At 53.5% G+C, this 25,422-nt stretch overlaps 4 protein-coding genes across 5 annotated transcripts; all 4 read left to right on the plus strand.

Annotated features, from left to right (window-relative positions):
* The first annotated feature begins 8,461 nt into the window (after positions 1 to 8,461).
* On the plus strand, positions 8,462 to 8,977 carry Prm2 (protamine 2). Its single transcript, XM_004652039.2, has 2 exons — positions 8,462 to 8,708; positions 8,916 to 8,977. Exons 1-2 carry the CDS (start codon positions 8,462 to 8,464, stop codon positions 8,975 to 8,977), a joined length of 309 nt encoding a protein of 102 aa, XP_004652096.2.
* A 1,295-nt stretch (positions 8,978 to 10,272) lies between these two features.
* Prm3 (protamine 3) lies at positions 10,273 to 10,650 on the plus strand. Its single transcript, XM_004652038.2, has one exon. It carries the CDS (start codon positions 10,273 to 10,275, stop codon positions 10,609 to 10,611), a length of 339 nt encoding a protein of 112 aa, XP_004652095.1. The 3' UTR covers positions 10,612 to 10,650.
* Positions 10,651 to 14,803: 4,153 nt separating this feature from the next.
* Positions 14,804 to 15,512, plus strand: Tnp2 (transition protein 2). Its single transcript, XM_004652037.1, has 2 exons — positions 14,804 to 15,122; positions 15,394 to 15,512. The coding sequence occupies exons 1-2, from the start codon at positions 14,804 to 14,806 to the stop codon at positions 15,510 to 15,512; spliced, it is 438 nt and encodes a 145-aa protein (XP_004652094.1).
* Positions 15,513 to 21,367: 5,855 nt separating this feature from the next.
* On the plus strand, positions 21,368 to 24,366 carry Socs1 (suppressor of cytokine signaling 1). 2 transcript variants are annotated; one of them, XM_045130425.1, is made up of 2 exons: positions 21,368 to 21,537; positions 23,206 to 24,366. In XM_045130425.1, the coding sequence occupies exon 2, from the start codon at positions 23,256 to 23,258 to the stop codon at positions 23,904 to 23,906; it is 651 nt and encodes a 216-aa protein (XP_044986360.1). In that variant the 5' UTR covers positions 21,368 to 21,537; positions 23,206 to 23,255; the 3' UTR covers positions 23,907 to 24,366. The 2 variants fall into 2 exon arrangements, with proteins under 2 accessions (XP_044986360.1, XP_004652317.1); XM_004652260.2 differs by lacking the exon at positions 21,368 to 21,537 and adding an exon at positions 22,600 to 22,645.
* Positions 24,367 to 25,422: the final 1,056 nt, after the last annotated feature.

A 25,422-nucleotide genomic window follows, 5' to 3' on the forward strand; every position in this document is an offset into this window, starting at 1 on the left:
CCGGTATTTAAAATATTTTTTGTAGCCGGGCGTGGTGGCGCATGCCTTTAATCCCAGCACTCGGGAGGCAGAGGTAGGAGGATCACTGTGAGTTCGAGGCCACCCTGAGACTCCATAGGGAATTCCAGGTCAGCCTGGGCTAGAGTGAGACCTTACCTCGAAAACCAAAAAAAAAAAAAAAAGGAAAAAAAAATATTTTTTGTTTATTTTTATTTATTTGAGATCGACAGAGAGAGAGAGAGAGAGAGAGGGAGAGAGGGAACACACCAGGGCTTCCAGCCATTTTAAACGAACTCCAGGCACGTGCGCCCCCTTGTGCATCTGGCTAATGTGGGTCCTGGGGAATCGAGCCTCGAACCTGGGTCCTTAGGCTTCACAGGCAAGCGCTTAACTGTTAAGCCATCTCTCCAGCCCTCACTGGCATTTAAAAAATATATATTTGCCGGGCTTGGTGGCGCACGTCTTTAATCCCAGCACTCAGGAGGCAGAGGTAGGAGGATCACTGTGAGTTTGAGGCCATCCTGAAACTACATACAGAATTCCAGGTCAGCCTGAGCTAAAGTGAGACCCTACCTCGAAAAACCAAATATGTATATGTATATATATATATTTATTTATTTAAGTGAGAGAGAGAAAGAGGTCGGGGAGGGGGAGACAATGGACACACCAGGGCTTCCAGCCACTGCAGACGAACTCCAGATGCGTGCTCCCCATTGTACATCTGGCTTACTTGGATTCTGGGGAAGAGAACCAGGATTCTTTGGCCTTGCAGGCAAATGCCTTAACCACTAAACCATTTCTCCAGCCCAAAATGTCTTTTTTTAAATACCAGTGTGTATATATATATATATATATGTGTGTCTAGTGAGATACGGGCCATCTCTCCAGCCCCTCGTTGGCATTTTGTTAGCTGAATGAGAGGGTGTCCTTGTCACCCCTTGACTGTGACACAAGCCCCGAAGCCAGTAGTGGGCCTCCCCTTTTATGCCCATATTTGGACATGGTGAAGGCCAACTCTGGCCATGGTCTGTGAGGTCCTGGCACTCGTTAACCTCACAATGCCCAGGGAGAGGGGGCCCCGAGTCTATATAAGGAGCAGGGTGCACAGGCCCCTGCTGCAGCCCAAAGTTCCACCTGCTCACAGGTTGGCTGGCTCAACCCAGTTGGTGCCCCCTGCTCTGTGCCAGCTCCCGGCCAAGTCCAGCACCATGGCCAGATACAGATGCTGCCGCAGCCCAAGCAGGCGCAGATGCCGCCGTCGCAGGCGCAGATGCCGCAGACGGAGGCGGTGCTGTCGGCGGAGGCGAGCCAGGAGTGAGTTGGGGACCCGCTGGGGCTGGGGCTTGTGGGGTCTCGGTACAGCCTGGGGTCTCTTCTCTTAATTCTCACTTTCCCCCACTCAGGGTGCTGCCGCCGCACATACCTGAGGTGTAGAAGATACTAGATGAACAAAATAGCACGTCCATCACACTCCTGCCTAATTTTGCCAGACTTCAAGACCCTCGTACCACATCTTGAAAATGCCACCGTCCGACGAAAGAAAAACAGGAGCCTGCTAACACACAATGCCACCTGTCAATAAATGTTGGAAAATCATTCCATTTGTGCCTCTCGGTCTGTGGGTCAGGGACGGGGCCTGGGAATGGGGAGGGATCAAGAGTGCAGCGATGCTAGGAAGGGGGTCCTGAGTGACGCTGGGCAGGGGGCAGAGCAAAACCAAGTGGCGAGGAAGAGCTACTCCTCAGGGAATGTGCAGGCTGAGGGCCCCTAGGCCTTTTGACCATTCGGTGACAAGTCTTGAATGGCTGGGCGGCAGGCTTTACCATCAGGCTTGGCAGGTATGAGGGCGGCCTCTGTCTTGAGGGACCTGGGGCCCCTATCCAGTTCATTTCCCAGTTACCCCAAAGTACCACATAGATTATAAGTCCTATCCAAGCCCCCATTGGGGTCCAGTGTAACGACTTGTCTTTGTATCAGGCGAGCAGTGCTTTTAGCAACACAGTCAACAGCTCCATGATGGAGGTGAACTCTGTCACCAGGGTTAACATGAGATAGTATGCTCAACCTAAGAGGCACACCGGGCCTACAGCCAGTGACATGTGGGCTGAGGAGAGATGGCTCAGTGGTTAAAGGCACTTGCTTGCAAAGCCTGTTGGCCTGGGTTCGATTCCCAAGTACTCATGTAAAAGACCAAACAAAAAAGTGGCACATCTGTTTGCAGCGGTAAGAGAACCCTAGTGTGCCCATACACACGTGAAAGTGCAAATATTTTTTAGAAGGACTGGGGATAGGGCTGGAGTGATGGCTTAGTGGTTAAGGCACTTACCTGTGAAGCCTAAGGACCCAGGGTCGATTCCCCAGTACTCATGTAAGCCAGATATACAAGATGGCACATGCGTCTGGAGCTTGTTTGCAGTGGCTAGAGGCCCTGGTGAGCCCATTCTTTCTACATATGCCTCTTTCTCTCATATGATAAAATTTTAGGAAAAGCCTTTAAAAAAAGAGCCGGGAGAGTTGGAGACATGACTCAGCGGTTAAAGAACCTGCCTGCCTGAAGCCTAAGGACCCATGTTCAACTCCCCAGATGCCACATAAGCCAGACACACAGGTGACGTAAGCACAAGGTCTCACGTGTGCACAAAGTGGAGTTTGATTGCAACAACCGGAGGCCCTGGTGTGCCAAATCTTTCTCTCTCTCTCTCTCTCTCTCCCCCCGCAAAATTTAAACCTGGCGTGGTGGCGCATGCCTTTCATCCCAGCACTTGGGAGGCAGAGGTAGGTAGATTGCTGTGAGTTCGAGGCTACCCTGAGACTCCATAGTGAATTCCAGGTCAGCCTCAGCTAGAGTGAGACCCTACCTCGAAAAAACAAAAAAAAAAAAAAAAAGGGTTGGGGAAATGGTTCAGTAGTTAAAAGCCCTTGCTTGCAAAGCCTGTCAGCCTAGGTTCAAACGCCCAGCCACCCATGTAAAGCCAGACTCAAAAACATATACGTGTCTGGTATCCCATTTGCAGTGGCAAGAGACCCTGGTGCAGACACACTTCACACACACACACACACACACACAAATACACACACACATGCAAAATAAACATAAGTCCCAGTAGGTTTGTCTGAGGGTCTGTCATAGACTCTGGGTCACATTACACATCAGTAACTAGTAGCTCCAGGGCTCACTTCTGTGAAATGCTCCTCAAAATGCCTTTGTGATAGGCTCTCCAGCTTCACAGTGACACTGTCAGGCTGCCGTCATTTACTTCAGGTGGGGTCACTGTCCCCAACCCATTGAAAACTCCATTTCCCTGTCGTGGAGAAGAAACCTTTGCCCCAGGGATGCCTGGGTACACTCATTGAGCCCGTGGCCACGTCACCAAGCATTGTAAGGAAGTCTTTGCAATGTGATTAGGGTCAGGGTCTTGATCAGCGAGGGTCCAATGCAAGAACAAAGATCTTTATTTTAATTTAATTTTAATTTTAATTTTTGAGAGAAAGAAGCAGAAAGAGAGATAAAGAGAGAGAGAGAGAGAGAGAATGGGTGCACCAGGGCCTTCAGCCACTGCAGATGAACTCCAGACACGTGCGCCCCCTTGTGCACATGTGCGAAACATTGCCCGCTTGCATCACTGTGTGTCTGGCTTCCGTGGGACCTGGAGATTCAAACGCACATTCTTAGGCTTCACAAGCAAGCACCTTAATCACTAAGCCATCTCTCCAGCCCAACAAAGATCATTTGAAAAAACCAGGAGGCTTGATATGGCTGACACATCTTATGAATGAACTTTTTTATTTTTAGTGTACGTGTATGTGTGTGCGCAGATACACGTGCCCCACGCACACATATGCACTGAGGCCAGACAATATCAGATGGTAAATACTTTAACCCCTGAGCCATCTCCCCTGCCCCACCCCCACACATCCCTTTGTATTTATTTATTTGAAAGAGAAAGAGGTAGGGAGAATGGGGGGAACTCCAGAGGCATGTACAACCATGTGCATTTGGCTTATGGGGGTCATGGAGAATTGAACTTGGGTCTTTTGGCTTTGCAGGCAAACACCTTAACCAGTGAAGCCAGGTCTTCATGCGTGCCCAGCAAGTGCTCTTACCTGCTGAGCCATCTCCCCATCTCTTTTTGTGTTTTTTTTTTTTTTTTTAAATTTTTTAGAGCTATTCATTTAAGAGATAGAGAAAGAGGCAGATAGAATGAGTGCACCAGGGCTCCAGCCACTGCAAATGAACTCAAGATGCATACGCCACCTTGTGCATCTGGTCTATGTGGGTCCTGGGGGATTGAACCGGGGTCCTTTGGCTTTGCAGGCAAGCCATCTCTCCAGTCTTTCTTTTAGTTTTTATTTATTTATTTTTTGTTTTTCAAGGTAGGGTCTCATTCTAGCCCAGGCTGACCTGGAATTCACTACATAGTCTCAGAGTGGCCTCAAACTCACAGTGATCATCCTGCCTCAGCTGGGATTAAAGGCGTGTGCCACCATGCTTGACACACTATTTTTTTTCCCCCCTTTATGTTTTTAGCAACTTTTGACAGTTTGCCTCCATCCTCAGCACAGAAACACAAGTTTGTTGTAAGAGTCCTGTAAGGTTGTACTTGCTTCTCGGGGCCGCAGTAACAAATCACTCCAAACTTTGCAGTTTTACGCAAATTTATTACCTCCTTAGCATCACAGGTCAAAGTTTTTTTTTTTTTTTTTTTTGAGGGGGTTGGTTTTCAAGGCAGAGTCACTCTAGCCTCGGCTTATCTGGAATCCACTCTAGTTCCATTCTGGCCTCAAACTCACAGTGATCACCCTACCTGTGTTTCTGGAGTGCTTTGATTAAAGGTGTGTACCACCATGCCTGGCTTTAATTAACCATCTTAAAAAAAATTGTATTTATTTACTTGAGAGAGAATGGGTATTGGGTATGCCAGGGCCTCTTGCTGCTGCAAAAGAACTGCAGACACATGCACCACTTTATGCATCTGGCTTTATGTGGGTGGGAACTTGGCCTGTACCTCCTGTGTCCACCTTCTGAATGCTGCGACTACAGGTGTGCTCCCCCATGCCCTGTTTGAACCCAGGGCTTTGTGCATGTTAGGTAAGCCCTCAACCTACTGAGCTATATCCTTAACAACTCCCCTCCCTCCCCCGCCCACGACCAAAGAGTTTTATAAAGCTAAAATGAAGGTGTTAGCAGGGCTGCTTCCTTCTAGAATTCTCTCTGGGAGAAAAGCGACCTGTCCCTCTGGCCTTTCCTAGCTTTCAGAGGCCTGGCATGCATGGTGACATGGTCGCAGGTTCAGGGATTAAGATTTGGACATCCCTGACAGATGGCTTTATTTTGTCTGGAACCTTCAGTGGATACAAGGAACTTGATGTGGTCATGTGTGGAAATGGCCCACGGCACAACATTAGTATGGATAGCCTGTTTGTTTTTCTGGTGTTGGGGATGGAACCCAGATCCTTACACATGCTAAGCCCCAGGATGGACCATTTTTATGATTTTAGGAGATCACAGTTAAAGTCATTGTGAGCCAAAAAAAAAAAAAAAAAAAAGTAGAGGTAGAAGGATCTGAAGTTCAAGGTCATCCTTGGCTATATGGAAAGTTCGAGGCCAGCCTAGGTTACATGAGACCTTGTTTCAAAAAGGTACCCCTGTAAAGAAAAAAAGAAAAGGCCATAGAGATGGCCTAGCAGTTGGGGCACTTGCCTGTAAAGCCAAAGGACCCACGTTCAATTTTCCAGGACCCACATAAGACAGATGTACAAGGTGGCACATGCATCTGGAATTCATTTGCAGCAGCTAGTTAGAGGCCCATTCTATCTGCCTCTTTCTCTCTTAAATAAAAGTATAGACAGGAGTCAGGGAGATGGCTCAGTGGGAAGTGTGCATGCTTGTTGAACAAACATGAGGACCTGAGTTTGGATCCCCAACACCCAGTTTAAAGCTTGTAATCTTAACACTGGAGAAGCTGAGACAGAAGGAATCTTAAGCCTTGCTGGCTAGGTAATCTAGCTGAATCAATGAGCTTTAGGTTCAGTCAAAGACCTTTGTCAAAAAATAAGGTGGAGGGGCTGGAGAGATGGCTTAGCGGTTAAGACTTGCCTGTGAAGCCTAAGGATCCCAGTTTAAGGCTCGATTCCCCAGTCCCACATTAGACAAATGCACAAGGGGGCATATGTGTCTGGAGTTCATTTGCAGTGGCTGGAAGCCCTGGCGCACCCATTCTCTCTCTCTCTCTGTCCTCCCCTCTTTCTCTCTCTGTCTATCTCAAATAAATAAATAAATAAGAATAAACAAACAAAAAAAAAATAAGGTGGAGGCTGGGCATGGTGGCTCACGACTTTAATTCAAGCACTCAGAAGGCAGGTAGAAGGATTGCTGTGAGTTTGAGGTCACCCTGAGACTACATAGCGAATTCCAGGTTAGCCTGAGTTAGAGTGAGATCCACCTCAAAAAACCCCATAATAATAATAATAATCATAATCATAATAATAAGGTGGAGGGCTGGAGAAATGGCTTAGTGGTTAAGTCACTTGCCTATAAAGTCTAAAGATCCAGGTTTGATTCCCCAGAACCTATGTAAGCCAGATATACATGGTGGTGGATGCATCTGGAGTCTGCAGTGGCTGGAGGCCCAGCACACCCATTCTCTCAATCTCTCTCTCTCTAGATAACTAAAAATAAAATTTAGAAAATTATAAAATTAAGATGGAGAGTAAGGAAGACATCTGCTGACAAACTCTGGCCTTCATACATGCACACATGTGTGCCCACCCACATGCAGACATTCATTCACACATATACATGCAGAAAATGTACACAGAGGGCTTGAGATATGGCTCAGTGGTTAAGTAGAGATCTGGGTTCAATTCCTCAGTGCTCACGTAAAGCCAGATGCACACGGTGGCACATGCATCCGGAGTTCATTTGCAGTGGCTAGAGGCCCTGGTGTGCCCTTTCTCTCTCTCTGTCAAATAAATAATTTTTTGTTTGTTTGTTTTCTGAGGTAGGGTCTCGCTGTAGCCCAGGCTGGCCTGGAATTCACTCTGTAGTCTCAGGCTGGCCTCAAACTCATGGTGATTCTCCTACCTCTGCCTCCCGAGTGTTGGGACTAAAGGCGTGCGCCACCATACCCAGCTTTTAAATATATATTTTTTAATGTACAGAGAAGCATTGGGTGGGAGAAGACCCATCTTTGGGTAGAAGTGTGTCCTGGGGCTGGAAAGGAGTGGGGGTACAGGCAATGGACTCTGAAGCCACGTTGTCTTCAGCTGAACTCTGACCCCATCTGACCACTATCAACAGAGTGACCTTGAGAAATTTAGTATCTTTTTTATGTTTATTTACTTATTTGAAAGTGACAGACAGAGAAAGAGGCAGAGAGAGAGAGAGAGAGAGAGAGAGAGAATGGGCACGCCAGGGCCTCCAGCCACTGCTAACAAACTCCAGACGCATGTGCCCCCTTGTGCATCTGGCTAATGTGGGACCTAGGGAATCGAGCCTCGAACTGGGGTCCTTAGGCTCCACAAGCAAGCACTTAACCGCTAAGCCATCTCTCCAGCCCAAATTTAGCATCTTAATAGACAGATGTCGGGTATTCATGAGTGCGTGGTACAATTGTGCTGATACAGTTGCCATTTCATTCACGAACTGTCCTCACGTGCCAAGAGGGTAAGAAGCTTCTAGAAATGACTGGCAACATGAAGGCAGGGATACAAAAAATAAGCTAGTTATTGAAGTCAGGCACGGTGCAACACACCCCCTTAATCCCAGCTCTCCAGAGGCAAAGGTAGGAGGATCTTCATGAATTTGAGGCCAGCCTGGGCTTACAGAGTGAGTTTCATGTCAGCCTTGGCTAGCGTAAGACCCTTCCTCCAAAACAAAACAAAATAAGGGCTGGAGAGATGGCTTAGCAGTTAAGGCATTTGCCTGAAAAGCCAAAGGACCCAGGTTTGATTCCCCAGGACCCACGTAAGCCAGATGCACAAGGTGGTGGATGCGTCTGCAGTTTGTTTGCAACGGCTGGAGGCCCTGGTGCACCCACTCTCTCTCTCTCTCTCTCTCTCTCTCTCTCTCTCCCTCCCTCTTCTCTCTCAAATAAACAAGTAAAATATTTAAAAACACAAAGCTAGTTATTGACATTGGCTCAGTTGGTAGCGTGCTTGCCTAGCCCATATGAAATGAAAGGCTTGAGCTGTAGCACTACTTAAACCAGGTGAGGCAAGGGGTTTCCCCTTCCTTCCTTGGGCTACAGGCCCTGCGCTGAGCCACCCTTACAGAGGGCCCGGGCCAGGGTGAAGACAATCAAGGGTGGGCCATCGGGTCATAGTGGGGCTGCCCCTTTATATAGGAGCCCCTGGGAAGCCCCCCCACGCCAAACCACCATTACCACCAAGAGCAGGTGGGCAGGCCTTAGTCCTCCTTTTCCATCCCAGACCAGCTGCAGCCTCCTGATCGGCCGGCACCATGGTCCGCTACCGTGTGAGGAGCCCCAGCGAGCGTCCGGGGCAGGACCGTGGGTCTGAGGGCCAGGAGCAGGGGCTGAGCCCGGATCGCATGGAGGCCTACGGGAGGACACATCGAGGGCACCACCACCACCACAGACACAGGCGCTGCTCTCGCAGGAGGCTGCACAGGATCCACAGACGGTGGCGCAGGTCCTGCAGGCGGCGCAGGAGACGCTCCTGCCGACACAGGAGGCGGCATCGCAGAGGTCAGGCCCTGCCAGCCCCCAGCCCCTTTGCCATCAGGGCTACCTATGCCCAAGCGGGGAGGGAGGAAGGCTGCCCCTCCCCCACTCCCACGGGACAGCCTCCAAGGGCTGTCTCTGACCCCAGGAAAAAAGGAACTCCAAAGGCCCCATTCCCAATGCAGACGCCCCCGGGCACCCTTGAGAACCAGAGCTTTCTCCTTCCCACAGGCTGCAGAAGGTACAGGAGGAGATGCAGGTGCCGAAGACGCAGGCGGCACCACTACCACTGACCCTCCCCCCGACCTGTCCACCCTGCCTGAGAGCCAAGGAAGTCACCTGCCCAAGGAACATCACGCGAGGCCACACCGCCGTTCCATGTTGATGCCTGAACCCTGAGCTGCCAACAAGCCATGAGATCTGATGAGCAAAAGCCACCTGCCAAATAAATGCTGACCCGAGACCCGCTGACTGCTGTGCCTCTTTGTGCCAACGCCACAGATGGGGGAGGGGGTGATTCCTACCCAGTGCCCTGCACCGTGGCCACATTCTGCCAGGGAACGCCCGGTGTCCCCCCCCCCCCCTGCCTCCTGGTCCATAAAAGAGGAGATAGGGTGAAATGCCACCTCTCTCCATTTTCCTGCCCAAACACGAGTCCTAAGACTCGTAAGAGGGTAGGGTACAAGGGATAGGAGTGAGGGAGGTGTTGGTCCTGTGGGTGCTGGCAGCCCCAGGGGTGGATCCCATGTGTGACAGCACAAACCAGTGTCAGGGGAGGAGAGTAGAGTAAGAGATACTTACAGCGGGGATAGGGTCGGGAGGACCCTCCTTGGCTTCTGGTAGACTTGCGTCTGAGGTCACCCCGCCACCCAACCAAACTTTTTCCCACATTAGGAAGGGTGGATATCATGTTGAGGGGGAAATTCCCCTCCGCCTATGTCACTGTTAGCAAGGCTGCGTCATAACCCCCATCTTAAAGACCTTTGATGCCAGGGCTGTAGAGGTAGAAAGAAGGCTTGCCTGGCATGCACGCTGAGGGCCCTGGGGCGTACTCTGATCTCCCTCAAGAGCACCAATTAGGAGCTACAGGAAGTCATGTTGGAGGACCATGATTTGATCGGGGGAGTTCTGGCGTTGGAGGTTGAGCTAAATACTTGTCAAAGTAGGTCGGGCAGCTCTATCCCTGCCAGTCCAGTCTGACCCCCACTGGGCAACAGCTCTTGGGTAGTTTCTGGGTCATGGAGATTGCATGGAGGCCTACGGGAGGACACATCGAGGGCATCACCACCACCACAGACATAGGTGCTGCTCTCTCAGGAGGCTGCAGAGGATCCACAGACGGCGGCTGAGGAGTCCATTGCCCTTTTGGCCTCTAAGAAATAACCTCCCCCACAACCCTCAGCCTAGCTCAAAGGAGGACTTTCTGGGGGCCAATGATGCACCCCCTGAATGACGGCTGCATTGGGGGAGGGTGGTGTCAGGAGCCCCTTTGTGAGGTCAGTGCCCCGCCCACTGGCCTCATAGCCACTCCCTGGGCCCTCAGTTCCCTCCTTCCTAGTCCAGAGAGAAGGGCCAAGGGAAGTGGGCCATGGGTTCCCACTGCACCAAACTCAGCACCAGCCACAGTTCGGGCCAGAGCACTGGCCACAGCCGCCGCCGGGAGTCCTCCCTGAAAAAGCTCGTGGCCTGTGTGAGTCAGGACAACTTCTCCCTGTCATCAGAGAGTGAGGAGGAGGAAGAGGAGGAGGAGGAAGAGGAGGAAGAGGAAGAGGAGGAGGAGGAAGAGGAAGGGGAAGAGGAGGAGGAACAGCAGCAGCTCCGGGTGCAAGACAAGCTGCTCCTGATGGAGCCCGTGCAGCCGGAGGAGGACTTGGAAGACAAACCCGCGGCCCCGCCAAGCTCCGAGCCCGAGGAGACGCGCTCCTGACCCACGACGCCTGCCCTGCGGAAGATGCCTGCCGCTGCTCCGGAGGGGCCAGGACTGAAGACTTTCAGAAAATAGTCAATAAAACAGTCTCCAAGGAGCACAGCCCTCCTGGTTTCCCTGCCTGCCTGTGGGTTCTCTGCATGTGTGTGTGTGTGTGTGCGCGCGCACGCGTGCACGCGTGCAGCTGTGCAAGGGGCTCTGCTGGGGAGTCTCAGAGACTCCCGTCTCTGGGCCAAGAGGGGTGTCTCTGTAGATTCAGGAGTCAGCCCCACTTTGCAGCTCTGAATGTGGGCAAATGTGTTCACTTGAGGCTAGGGTCTCTAGCAGTGCATGCAACAAAGCAGAGTGGGGTAATTCACGGGATCCTAACCCTGCGCAGGTAGAGGGAGGAAAATCAGGGGTTAAGCTCAGCTACATGGTGAGTTCAAGGCCAGCCTGGGTTACATGAGACCCTGTTCCCTGTGCCCCTGGGGGGGAAAAAAGTGCTGAAACGGAGTTCAGCGTACCTGGTTTCCAGTTTCTTTTCTGCCAGTTGTGTGACTTTAAATCCCTATTTGTCTCTGAGCCTCAATCAACCCTTCCAATACCTAAAGGTAAGTAAGACTTAACTGCTGGGTCAGGGTTGGAGAAGTAACAAGTGCTGAGTGGGATGAGGCTTCACACCAAACACGTTTCTGGTGCTTGTTTTTAATTTTTTGTTTGTTTGTTTGTTTGTTTTTGAGGTAGGGTTTCACTCTAGCTATAGCCCAGGCTGACCTAGAATTTATTATGTAGTCTCAGGGTGGCCTCTAACTTTGTCTCCCCAGTGCTGGGATTAAAGGCGTGAGCCACAATGCCCGGCTTGTTTTTTAACTTTTTTTTTCAAGGTAGGGTCTCACTCTGGCTCAGGCTGACCTGGAATTCACTATGTAGTGTCAGGGTGGCCCCGAACTCACAGAGATCCTCCTACCTCTGCCTCCCGAGTGCTGGGATTAAAGGTGTTCGCCACTACGCCTGGCTGATTTTTTAAGAAAATATTTTTGAGAGGGGTTGGAGAGATGGCTTAGTGCCTGCTAGGTTTGACTCCCACTGCCCACGTAAAGCCAGATGCACAAGGTGGCATGTGCATCTGGAGTTCATTTGCAATGACTAGAGGCCCTGGCATGCCCCTTCTCTCTGTCTGTTTGCTTGCAAGTAAAAATAAAAATAATAAAATGTTTTTGAGAGAGGAAATCAGAAAGACAATGAGATGAGTGCACCAGGGCCTCGTGCCACTGCAAACAAATTCCAGACACACGTGTTACTTACTGCATCTGGCTTTATCTGGGCACCGGGAAATTGAACCCAGGCCATCAAGCTTTGCGAGCGAGTGCCTTTAGCCACTGAGCAATCTCTCCAGCCTTGTTTCTGGTGTGCTTTTAAAATAGTTTTTTTTTTTTTTGTTTGTTTGTTTTTAGAGACAGGGTCTCCCCATGTGGCACTGGGTGACGCACACTGAGCACAGCTCTCCCAGGAGCCGTGGCGAGGTCCTACTGCTGGCTGCTTAGCCTCCGGGAGCCTAGGCCCCTTGTCCCCTGGGTGTAGCACAAGCTCAGAGTCTTCTTTTGGGGTGCGGCCGAGCACAGGTTTGCCGCCTGGGCAAATTCCCACACACTGCGTGGCTTAAGCAGCATTCTCAAGGTTCTGCAGACAAGAAGTTTGGAAGGCAGGAGCTGTTCACAGCGGCTCCAGGCGTGAGGTCCATACAGGACCTCAACCTCCATGTTTGAGCGGTGCTGGGGACCAAGCCCAGGGCCTGGTGCGTGCCAGGCAAGTGCCCTAGCACCTGATCATCCTCCAGCCCTCAGTGTCACCTTTGTGTGATGAAGCTTCTCTTGTCCATGTATGAGAGCTCTTCTGAGGACATTTTCTAGTGGACACTGGACTCATCCAACTGGTCCCGCACTGTCTCATGATTTTTGTGTGTGTGTGTGTGAGGTAGGATCTCGCTCTAGCCCAGGTTGACATGGAGTTCACTATGTAGTCTCAGGGTGGCGCCTCAAACTCACAGTGATCCTCCTCCCTCTGCCTCCCAAGTGCTGGGATTAAAGGCATGTGCCACCATGTCCGGCTCTGTCTCATTTGTTTTTAAATTATTTTGTTCATTTTTATTTATTTGAGAGTGACACGGGGGGGGGGGGAGAGAGAGAGAGGCAGGCAGATAGAGATTGAGAATGGGCACACCAGGGCCCTCAGCCATTGCAAAAGAACTCCAGATGCATGTACCCCCTTGTGCATCTGGCTAATGTGGGTCCTAGGGAATCAAGCCTTGAATCAGGGTCCTTAGGCTTTACAGGCAAGCACTTAACTGCTAAGCCATCTCTCCAGCCCTCTGTCTCATATTTTTAAAAATTTATTTATTTATTTATTTGCAAGGGAGAGAGAAAGAATAGGCACACAAGGGCCTCCAGCCTCTACAAATGAACTCCAGATGCATGCGCCACCTTGTGCATCTGGCTTTACGTGGGTCATGGGGTATCAAATCTGGGTCCTTAGGCTTTGAGGCAAGCACCTTAATCTCTCCAGCCCAGTGATTCTTGGTTAAAATACATCCATGAAGACCCTTTCTTCTAGGAGGTCATATTGGCAGGTCCCACCATAGGAGTTGGGGCACGGACATAGATTTGGGGGATCCACCATTCATCCCATTGCCTGGGGCTGGGAGGAATCCAGGCAAAACTGCCTGTTAATAGTGAGTAGATGGGGCTCAGTAAATGAGGCGGTTTTCATTGTGAGCATCTGACATGTTTATTAAGTGAATTTGGAGCTGGGCGTGGTGGTGCACACCTTTAAACCCAGAACCTATGAGGCAGAGGTAGGTTTGTTGTGAGTTTGAGGCCAAACTGGGGCTATAAGAGTGAGTTTCAGGTCAGCCTGGGCTAGAGTGAGACTATGCCTCAAAAAAATAATAATAATAAGAGAAAGAAGAGGAGGAGGAAAAGAAGGAAGGGGAGGAGGAGGAGGAAGAGGAGGAGGGGTTTTGTAGCAGCAGTAGTGGTGGCTTTAGAGCTGGGTTTGGAGGTATACGCCTAGAATCCCAGCACTTGGAATGTGGAGAAGGAGGATCAGGAAGGAGTTCAAGGTCATTCTCAGCTATATAATGAGTTCAAGACCACCCTAGGCTACCTGTGTCAGAAAAAATAAAAGAAGTCAACTTGGACCAAAGGCCAAGGACAGCAAATGCTGGTACTGTGGCGAGAGCCAGTTGTGCCCAGTGAGGTGGAAGCTCAGCCAGTGTGAGCAGGGGAGGATTTCCGAGAGCAAGGCTGGGGAGGTCGAAGACTGGCGGAGAGAGCCTGAGTGGCTCTGATGGAATGACACCCAAGGGAGCAGGAAAGCCTTCCCCAGGGATCCCCTGAGGGTCAGGGACCAAGTACTGAGTCTAGCTGCTGGAGAAGATGGGTAGAGTCAGGAGGTGTCCAGGACCCAAGGACTGGCCTCACAGGCCCATAACAATGCCAGGGGAAGAGAGAGGACCTTGGGATCTACTGTGTCCCACACCCAAGATCACAGCTTAGTGCAAACTAGGATTTGAACTTGACTCTCAATTTGGAAAGGCTGCTGGGGAGGCAGGCTTGCCAGTTGGCCTTGGACTCTTGGGAGGTGTCCCAGTCACTCTGGTGGCTTAATCCATCCAAGATGCCAAGCTACCTACTTGCCCTCTGTATGACCTGTGACAGGGCCAGGACCGCCCATCACTAGGTGGCCCCAGTGGAATAAAAAGAGAGCTGCTGCTTCTGTCAGCTGCTCCGATGGACAGCTAAATGAGGGCTGGGCTTGAACTAACTGCGTGGCATAATGCCTTCAATCCTGCCCAATTCCCTTCCAGGTGGGTGCAATTATTGTCCCTATTCTGGAGAGCTGGGGTGACTGGGCTGTGAACCATGTGAACCTGCGAATGCCAGGGCTGAAAATGAGAGAGGGGCAGATCTGAGGCCTGGGCTAAGTGCAGTCTCAACCCACAGATGGGACAGCCCATAGAGCCATGAAGGCTGCCCCACCCTGGGGTGAGGGCAGTGGGCAGGGCTGCTCCACACCGGTCACCCTCTGTGGCCTGTGCCATCACAATTGGCCCTAGCTATATAAACTGGGGCCGCCGGGGACTTTCCAAAGCTGGGCCTGCTGGGAGAAGAGGAAGAGGAGGAGGCCACTGCCCCTCTGAGTGTGCCCTCCCATGGACACCAAGGCGCAGAGCCTTCCCACCACCCACACCCACAGCACCTCTCGGCCTCAAGGCCACTCGAGCAACTGCGGCCATCACTGTCGGAGTTGCAACCCCTCTGGCCACGCGAGTTCCAGCTCCAGCCCCAGCCCTGGCCCGCCAGCGAGGCATCCCAAACAGACCATGCACTCCCGCTACGCTCTCCAGCGGCCCAGCCACAGCCGCAGCTTCCCCAGGAACAGAAAGACCTTAGAAGGGAAAGTGATCAAGAGAAAGAGGGTCAGGAGGGGCAAGCGGGCTCGGACTCAGCGGGCAAAGAGGCGGACCCCAGGTACGCCTGGTGAGGGACGGAGCCTGGGAGTGGGGCAGGCCAGGCCAGAGGGGAACCATAGGCAGGGCCCGAGGGTGGCTGACTATCTGATGTCCACAGTGCGTTGACTGGTGGCTTCCTGGATGTGGGTGGCTGAGGTGGGGGGGAGAGTTCAGGTCTAGGGGAGCGCAGCAGCTGTTCAGGGTCCTCTTCCCCACTCTTAACCCTTTAGGGCGCAGGTCCAAGTGAAGCCGTATTCCTGGGATTGTTCCTGTGTCGGTTTCACTCCAAGGAGACGAGCCATCACCATGGGAACGCTGGGACAACGTCCACCTTCTCACAGGAACATGTTACAATGGCAGTTTCTATGCAACAAGGATTAAAGCTTGTTCCCTGGAAGACAATCCTTGAGTCAGCATTTTTTTTCCCCCACTAATAAAACTACTGTGTCCAGAGCTGAGGGTGTGGTTTAGTGGACAGAGCGCTTCTCTAGCATGCACGAAGCCCTGGGCCTGATGGCCAGCATGACATAAAACCAGAGGTGAAGACACACACCTAGATAACCTTAGCGCTTGGGAGGTGGCAGGAGGATCAGAAGTTCAAGGTCATCTCAAGCTATATAACCCGTGAGACCAGCCCCTGGGATACGAGACCCTTTCTCAAAATTTAAATAAAAGGTGCCCATAAGGCTCCATCCACAGCCACCCTACATTTCTCTCAAACTGGCAATCAAATTTGTCACAAACGTGCATACCCAGCCGCCTCAGATATACCATGTCCCTTTGCACACATGCAGGCATGGCATGCACGCAGGCTGACATGTCTGTACAAACACACACAGGTACACAGGCGCACCAAGGAAAATCAGCCACAGTTTCATTCATTGGCCCATTGGAGTCTCAAAATCAGAAACTATGGGAAGGGTGCATGGGTTTCGAGGGCGGTCTTTACTCTCGGGCCTCTGGAGAGTGGGGTGCTGGTGCGGGCCCCCAGCAAGGGTCTCATGCAAGCCCAGCCTGACCTGGAATTCACCATGTACTCTCAGGGTACCTCTGCCTCCCAAGTGCGGGATGAGAGGCATGCGCCACCATACTGGGCTGGTCTGAGGGGAAAGACACACACACACACACACACACACACACACACACACACACACACACGCACATAGAGCCTTGATTCAAACAGGGGGACTCTGCTGCCAGTCTCCTTCCTGGTCCCTGACCATATGCTGGCGGCTCGGAGTTTGCCTTGGGCAAGGACTTCCCTTGGCAAAGGCCCCTTTCCTCTTGTGGTCAGCCATGGTGGAGGAAACATGGCTGAAAGAGGTCTGAGAGCCCGGCGGCTTTGACTGATAGAAAGGCATCCAGCGAGGGCTTCCATGAAGCCGTAGGGCGCAGGGGGTAGGGGGTGGGCAGCTGGTCTGGAATGTGCTTCCTGTCTCTCCTGTTTTGCCAGTTAGCCTGTTGTCCCTAGCTCCTCACCTAATCTTGTGTGAATGTTCCTTCCTTGTCCCCTGGGGATTCCTGTCCCTAGGCATGTCTCTCTTTAGATTCCAGGTAAGGCAGTGGGCAGACACTGTCACTCTGAAGAGCAGATGTCTCCACACCTAGGAGTGCTGTTGCTCCACAGAGGAGCTCAGTGTTTCCTATTTGGGGGGGACTCCTTTTTGGAGGGGGATTTTTTTTTTTTTTTGGAGGTAGGGTTTCACTCTAGCTCAGGCTGACTTGGAATTCACTATGTAGTTTCAAGGTGGCCTTAAACTCACAGCGATCCTCCTGCCTCTGCCTCGGATTAAAGGCATGTGTGCCACCACGCCCAGCTTTTTTTTTTTTTTTTTTTTTTTTTTTTTTTTTTTTTTAGATCTCACTCTAGCCCAGGCTGGGCTGGCCTCAAACTTGCATCGATCCTTTTACTTCAGCCTTCTGAGTGCAGAGATTAAAGGTTTGTGCCAGGCTCAGGATGTCTTTTTTTTTTTTTTTTAATACTTTAGAAAGAGGCAGGGAGAATGGGTGTGCCAGGGCCTCTAGAAACTGCAAACAAATTCCAGATGCATGTGCCACCACGTACATCTGGCCTACAGGGGTACTGGGAAATTGAACCTGGGTCCTTGGGCTTTGCAGGCAAGCACTTAACTGCTGAGCCAACTCTCCGGCCCTCAGCCATGCCTTTCTGAGATGAAATCTTATGTTGTAGCCTAGGGTTGGCCTGATCATAGGATCCTCCTGCCTCAGCCTCTTGAGCACTGGGATGGCATGCCCATGGCTTGTCATGACTGCCAATCTCTACCCTTACTCTCCACCCAATAAGGCACTGAGCCCTGGGCTTGAGCCCCCACATTCTCCTCTCTCCACCAGGTGTGCTGGTTCCTTTCTGACCACCAGTCACACCTGTCACCCTCACCACAGTGCCTCTGCAGTGGGGGTTCCTTCCTCCTGGGTCCTTGGCAAAGACCTTGATGCTGTGTTTGTCACCTTCAAGACACCCTGTCTGCCATATCCAATCACCCCATAAACAGTTGCTCCCTGTCTCCCACATTCTTGTAGGTACCTAGCATGATCAGAAATGATCACATGAATTTACCAAAGACTCCTTTTGTCTTCATAAGTAGCTGCTGAGTGCTATAGGAATGGAGATGTTCTCATCCCCATCCTGGCACTGAGGACACTCGGGCTTAGCAAACACGTGAAGTTTGCCCATGGCACATGTTTAAAAGTGACAGATTGCGGGCTGGAGAGATGGTTTAGCGGTTAAGCGCTTGCCTGTGAAGCCTAAGGACCCCGGTTCAAGGCTCGGTTCCCCAGGTCCCACGTTAGCCAGATGGACAAGGGGGCGCACGCGTCTGGAGTTCGTTTGCAGAGGCTGGAAGCCCTGGTGCGCCCATTCTCTCTCTCTGCCTCTATCTGTCTTTCTCTCTGTGTCTGTTGCTCTCAAATAAATAAATAAATAAATAAATAAATGTGACAGATTGAGGGACTGGACCGGGGAGATGGCTTGTTGGCAAAGCCTGCTGGCCTGGGTTCAGTTTCCCAATACCCACGTAAAGCTAGATGCACAAAGTGGTTTTTGCATCCCGAGTTCATTTGCAGCCTGGTGCATCCATCCTCTTTCTCTCCTTCCCTCCCTCGTTCTCTCTCAAATATATACTTTTTTGTTTTGCAAGGTAGGGTCTTGCTGTAGCCCAAGTTAACCTGGAATTCACTATGTAGTCTCAGGGTGGTGCTGAACTCACCTACCTCTGCCTCCTGAGTGCTGGGATTAAAGGTATGTGCCACCATACCCAGCTTAATGTGTTGTTGTTGTTGTCGTTGTTTTCGAGGTAGGGTCTCACTCTAGCTCAGCTTGACCTGAAATTCACTATGTCGTCTCAGGGTGGCCTTGAACTCATGATGATCTTCCTACCTCTGCTTTCTGAGTGCTGGGATTAAAGGTATGTACCACTACGCCTTATTAACTACTTCCATGATTATAAAAAAATATCCCATGGTAATACCCTCCCTCCCCCCACTTTCCCCTTTGAAACTCCATTCTCCATCATATCCCCTCCCCATCTCAATCAGTCTCTCTTTTATTTTGATGTCATGATCTTTTCCTCCTCTTATGATGGTCTTGTGTAGGTAGTGTCAGGCACTGTGAGGTCATGGATTTCCAGGCCATTTTGTGTCTGGGGAGAGCATGTTGTAAGGAGTCCTACCCTTCCTTTGGCTCTTACATTCTTTCCGCCACCTCTTCCGCATTAGACCCTGAGCCTTGGAAGGTGTGATAGAGATATTGCAGTGCTGAGCACTCCTGTCACTTCTTTCCAGCACCATGATATCTTCTGAGGCACCTAGCAATAGAGTGACAGATTGAGACCTGCCCAGCAAACAGGCCCTCTCCCACTTTGGGCTCCAGTGGGTGAGCCAACCAGGGGCCAGAGGAGCACTTTCAGAATTACACACTCAGACCATGGACTGCTCTTCCCAGCAAGGTTGCCAAAGCTGGAAAGAGAAACCAAAACACACCCCAGAAGCAGGATCTGGCTCCCCTCCCTTCCCCTGCTGCCAGGGCACGGAGGCCTGTAGACTCAGCTGCAGCCAGGAGCAGTGGTGGATGCCTGTGATCCCAGCACTTTAGCGAGCAGGAAGACTGTTGTATAGCAGTTTTCTTCACTCACAAGAGTCTATCTCAAAAAACAAACAAGTAGGGCTGGAGAGATGGCTTAGCCTTTGCTGGCAAAGCCAAAGGACCCAGGTTTGATTGCCCAGTACACACACAGAGCCACATGCACAAGGTGGCACTCCCTTCTGGAGTTCACTTGCAGTGGTTGGAGGCCCTGGCATGCCCATGCTCTCTCTATCTGCCTCTCTCTCAGATAAATTAAAAACAAACAAACAAACAAAACATTGAAAAAGAAGCCATCCTGCGTGTCTTGCACTGAGGCTGTGCAAGGCACACGATGTCCAGGGCCCCACGTGGCCCAGTAGAGGCATCGCCACTCAGTATCTTTCTGTTTCCCTTTGGCATCTGGATTTGGTTTCATTTTGAACTCAGGACTTCAGAAAATGAAACCAACGCTGAGTAACTCAGTGGTGGCTGTGAGGAGAAACGTCTGGAGGCTTGGCCTGATTCACCGTGCGTTGTGCAATGTAGTCAGATGTGAGGAAGGCACCACGCCCATTGAACTGGCCAGGAAACTGAGGCTGAGGGCTGGAAGGCACAAGGGGAAGGTGGGGAGTGGGACTTAGCTGCCAGACCTTAAGCTTTTCTAAGCTTAGGAATGTAGGAAAGCCAGTTCAGGACATCCAGGGATTACTCCACTTCCTGTGCAGCAGACAGACCAACATGGAGACCACCAGAAGTGGGAGAAAGGGAGAAGTGCATGGCATATGGCTCAGTTTCCACATCTGTCAAATGGGCAAGTCGTGTCATTGGGCCAAAGAACAGCTTAAAGAGCATGAAACAAACACTTAGTCCGTCAGCTCAGGCAGACTGGTCACAGTGAAGTGAAGGTGGGGCTGGGTGGGACATGGTTCCGTCCTCTCCCAAGAGTCTGTTGAAGCTGCCAGTGGGGGACAGAAGGGACTGGGGGACACTCCTCCTGCAAAGACAGGCCAAGGAGCCTGAGGTCTGCAGGAACCCAGCCCAGCCAGGCCCACCCACCCCAGCACAAGCCCTCCTGATGCCAACTCTCAGGGGCTGCTGTAACCCAACAGGATTCCTTCCTCCTCTATCTAAGCTGCCTCTCCAGAGAAGCCTTGGGATCAGAAACCCCCACCCCAGTCTGAACACAGTAGGGCTGGGGGGATGTAGCTCAGGGACATAGGGCTAGCCTCGTATGTACGAGGCTGTCGGTTCAATCCCCAGTTCCACAGAGAGAATGATAATAAAAGGGGCATACAGGACAAAGTCAGTCGCGTGTCTGTGTTTCCACAGGTTGCCTCCCCCAGGGAGAACAGTAGCAACAGGACAGGAGCAAAGCCCACACTAGGGAACTGCTTTTTTCTTTCTATCTTTCCTTCTTTTTTTTTTTTTTGAGACGGGTCTCATATTGCTCAAGCTCACTATAGAGTGGAAGATGACCTTGAACTTCTGGTTGTACTGCCTCCGCCTATAGAGTGTTGGGGTTACATGTACATGGCCCACCAAGCTCAGTCTATAGGTGCTGGGGCTCGGATCCAAAGCACTCTGCCAACTGTGAGCTACAGCCTGCGTGATTTTTACCCACCGGGCACTGAATGCCCCACAGATGCAGAACCGGAGGCAGAGGGACAAGGAATTGCATGTCCGATATCACCGGCTAGCAGGGGCAGAGCTGGAGGCGGACCTGGGTTCTAAACCAGACCTTTCTCCTCCTTCATTGCATCTGAGTCCTCCCATCACCTGCTAAGGCTGTGACCCTGCCGCGCCCCCCCCCCAATCAAAATCTCAGCAATGGCCACAGTTGCCTGACCCCTGGCAAGCATAACCTAGCATCTTTATTCCCAACCCCTTTATACAGGCCTTACCAGTGACCACCATGAACCCCAATCACACAAAATTCAAGGAACCCAAGCTAGGCTGGTTCTGGAAGGAAATGTAGGGTCAGGGGCTCGGTCTGGGGAAACTGAGGCAGTCTCTGAATAGAGGGAGAACCGCAGGCTCTGGCCTGGCTCTGTTCAGGCTTGGAGTAAGAAAGAAGCCGCCGGGCTGCGGTCTGACAGCCCCGCTGTAGAGGGCGCTGAGCGCCGGTGTGAGTTGCGGAGTCGCTTGCATGGGAACCTCCAGTCTGGGCTCCCAACCCGCATTCATTCACAACCACCGCCAGCCAGGCAGCTACTCCACGGCCTTCTAGGACAAACAGTAGCGCTAAACCACGCAGTGTCCAGAGGGCATCCCTGACTGCGTCCCCATCCCGGCCCCAAAGTGTGCGGAGCGCGCGGCAGATGTTGGCTGGAACCTCCCCAAGGGCGCCCATAAAGTAGGGATGAGCGGGTGAGGGGGGGATGCGGGGCGTTTGCAGTCACAGATGAGAGCGCACCGCTTTGGGGGTTAGGGGGAACTGGTGCTGGGTTCATCTGGAGGCGCCCAGCAGCCCTTGCCCCCCCCCCCCCCAGCTCGAAACAAAGCGGGTGAGAACCATTTCTACAGCTCCGGATCTGCCAGCCACTTAGAATCACAAGCCCCTTCCTGAGCCTCAGTTTCTCCAGCCGCCCCATAGTAGAAGCGCAGAGAAGGCTGGGACAAGTCAAGGCCGCTGGGTACACTGCCCAGCCCCACCCGGTTTCCGAGGAACTGGGCCCCGAGCGCAGGCACCCCTCCCGCGCCGCCTCTGGCTTCCTTTGAAGCCTGTGGTCTGGCCGCCGCTTCCTGGGAAGCCCGAGCCCGGGCCAGGCACGGCGGCCGGCGGGAGGGGCGCGCGGCCCCCCAGGGTGGGTCCAGGACTGGCCTGCGGGCGTGCCGAGGTGGGCTGGGCTGGGGCCCGTCGGGCTTTTGAAGGATGCTTAGCCGGGAGGACCGCGGCAGGCAGGGAGGAGCTTGCTGGGAGTCGGGGGCGCTGGCTCGGTGGAAACAAGGCCAGAGCCCGGCCCCGGAGGGCGTGGACACACCTGGAGCGGAGCAGGAGTGTCTGCGCCGGTCCCGAGCGTCCCGAAGCGCCTGGCTGCAGGAATCTGGGACGAAAGTAGCGGGAGCAAAGGGGTGGAGGGAGGGGGGAAAGGAGGGACGTCCGAGTCCCGGCAGAAAGATTCGGGGCGGAGCCAGAGCCCTCGGATGCAGAGGTGCCAAGGCAGTCCCGGGTAGATGACCTCCCCTAGGAGGGTCGCGGAAGAGTGGAGAAAAGGGAGAAGATCGAGTCGCTCCCCAGCCCGCGCGCCACGGAGGAAAGAGAAAGCGAAAGTGGCCTGGGGGCGGGGCTCGGGGCGGGGCTTCTTTCCAGGCCAGTTTAAAAGCCTGGTGCAGAGGGGCGGGCGGCAGCAGAGCGAGCTGCGGCCGTGGCAGCTGCACGGCTCCCGGCCCCGGAGCATGCGCGAGAGCTGCCCCGGAGCCCCCTGCCGCGCTGCTCGCGGCGCCCCGCGTCCCGCCGCCAGGTGAGCGAGCCAGTGGGCGAGGAGGCGGGAGGGGACGGAGGTGTGTGTGTGTTGGGGGGGCGTCCACAGGACAGGACTGGACTCGGGGACCTCGTGATGGGGTCGTCGCGGCCACCACGCCCCTGGCCCTTACCCATCTCCGCGCGCGCTCGCGCGCGCGCGCTCGCGGGTCTCCCGTAGCGGAGCCTCACTGCCCAAATCGCCCAGCCCGGGCACCAGTTCTCGGAATGCCCAGCAGGCGGCGGCCTCGGGATGGCGAGCTGCGGGCTGGGACGGCCGGAGTCCGTTCCCTCTCCACGCCCCCCTCTCCGCGCGATCCTGAGGTGGCACTCCCCGCCCCCGGCCCCCCTCCACCGGCCTCGGAAAGGCCTCCACGGACGGAAGAGCCCATTTTTCAGATAGGCCCACCGAGGGCTCCAAGGCGCCACGCGGACCTGGTTGCCCCGCCCTCGTCCCCGGGCTCTGGTCTTCTCTCCGGAGCCTGCTTGGCGTCCCCTTCTGGCCAGCGCCCCCGGGACGCTCGGCTCACTGCTTCTGTCTCTCCCCCTCCACCCCATCAGCGCAGCCTCGGACGCTATGGCCCACCCCTCCGGCTGGCCCCTCGTGTAGGATGGTAGCACGCAACCAGGTGGCAGCCGACAATGCGATCTCCACGGCAGCAGAGCCCCGACGGCGGCCAGAGCCTTCCTCCTCCTCCTCGTCCTCTTCTTCCTCCTCCTCGTCCTCGGCCCCCGCGCGCCCGAGGCCCTGCCAGCCGGTCCCGGCCCCGGCCCCTGGCGACACGCACTTCCGCACGTTCCGCTCGCACGCGGATTACCGGCGCATCACTCGCGCCAGCGCGCTCCTGGACGCCTGCGGCTTCTACTGGGGACCCTTGAGCGTGCACGGGGCGCACGAGCGGCTGCGCGCCGAGCCCGTGGGCACCTTCCTGGTGCGCGACAGCCGCCAGCGGAACTGCTTCTTCGCGCTCAGCGTGAAGATGGCCTCGGGCCCCACGAGCATCCGCGTGCACTTCCAGGCCGGCCGCTTCCACCTGGACGGCAGCCGCGAGAGCTTCGACTGCCTCTTCGAGCTGCTGGAGCACTATGTGGCGGCGCCGCGCCGCATGCTCGGGGCCCCGCTGCGCCAGCGCCGCGTGCGGCCGCTGCAGGAGCTGTGTCGCCAGCGCATCGTGGCCACCGTGGGCCGCGAGAACCTGGCGCGCATCCCGCTCAACCCGGTCCTCCGCGACTACCTGAGCTCCTTCCCCTTCCAGATCTGACGCGCGCCCCCGTCCCCCAACCTTGCCTCCTCCCCACCCCCGGGCCCGCAGCATTAACTAGGGCGCCTTATTATTTCCTATATTAATTATTATTATTGTTGTTGTTTGCCTGGAACCCATGGGAATCCTCCCCCGCCTGGGTTGGAGGGAGTTGGCCTGGGAGACGAGGCGCCTCCCGCTCTCTGCCGGAGACCCCTCCCCGCCTCTCTGGGGGGGGGGGGACCTCTCCTCCTGGTGCTCCCTCCGGGTCCCCCTGGTTGTAGCAGCTTGTGTCTGGGACCAGGACCTGAACTCTACTCCTACCTCTCCATGTTTACATATTCCCAGTATCTTTGCACAAACCAGGGGTGGGGGAGGGTCTCTGGCTTCATTTTTCTGCTGTGCAGAATCCTATTTTATATTTTTTACAAGCCAGTTTAGGTAATAAACTTTATTATGAAAGTTTTTTTTTTAAGGAAAAGGAAAGCCTCACAAGGTTTCTCTTGGGAAGTGTGCTTTGGATAACTGTTGTCCTGGGATGGTGGACAAGGGTCTGGGAACTTTTCCTGAGATGCTATGGGGGACACGCGCTGGGAGGTGGGCCGCCTGAGGGCTCCACCCGCCGCTCTGGAGGACAAAACTGCTGGGCTAGTTTTGCTGTGGCTGAGCGTGCGTGCGTGTGTTTGTGTGTGTGTGTGTGTGTGTGTGTGTGTGTGGTGTCCTCTGCTTCAGCTAATCCCACGGAGACAGCCCTGTCAGCGGGGATATTGTCCCCACTGTAGGGAGGAGAAAAGTGAGGGATTGATTGGCAAGAGGCCACTCCTGGGCCACAGACCGGCCTTTTTGGCAGTCCACCCAGCATCTGCTTGAAATGGGTGACAGAGAGGAAACTTTTTTTGCTTTTCTGACCACAACTACTTCCAGGAAGAGGGCGGGGGCTCGGGCTGGGGCTCCTCGAATTTTGGGAAGGAGTGGCCCGCTTGTCTAGCCATTTCAGAGGCGAAGAAGTCTGCCACCTTTGCTTCTTGCTTCCCACCCCACTGTCTAGTGTACTTTTTTTTTTTTTTTTGGAGCCAGAAAGCTGCGTTGTGGTCTGTGGTGGCAGAGGCCCTGGTGGCGCTGATGACTTGGGCAATTCCCTTTGCTTCCCTGGGCCTCTGAAACCGGAGTGGGGTGGGGGGTGGCTCTGTCAGAAGCCCAGGGGCGAGGGTTGCTCTAGGATGCTGTGTGGGCCACCAGGAAAGGTGCAGGGCACACACTTTGTGGCTCCTCCTGTGTCTGCCCTGGATGAACGGAGTCACAGCTGGGTGAAGCAGCCTCGTGGGCCCAGCCCCACTTCATCTTCAGGAGTCCCGGTGGCTCCTGCAGCCTGGGACCTGCTCCTTTGTGGATGTGCTAATGTTTAACAATACCTTTCATCTGCCCAAGAGCGTGGATGCTGGGGAGGCCTGGGCTTGTCTTGGGGATTAGGAACATTGAGGCCCTCTGGGGGGTGGGTGGAAGAGGAGGTGATGTCTTCATTGCCTTCCAAGAAATA

Source organism: Jaculus jaculus, chromosome 11, assembly GCF_020740685.1.
Source record: "Jaculus jaculus isolate mJacJac1 chromosome 11, mJacJac1.mat.Y.cur, whole genome shotgun sequence".
NCBI lineage: Eukaryota > Metazoa > Chordata > Mammalia > Rodentia > Dipodidae > Jaculus > Jaculus jaculus.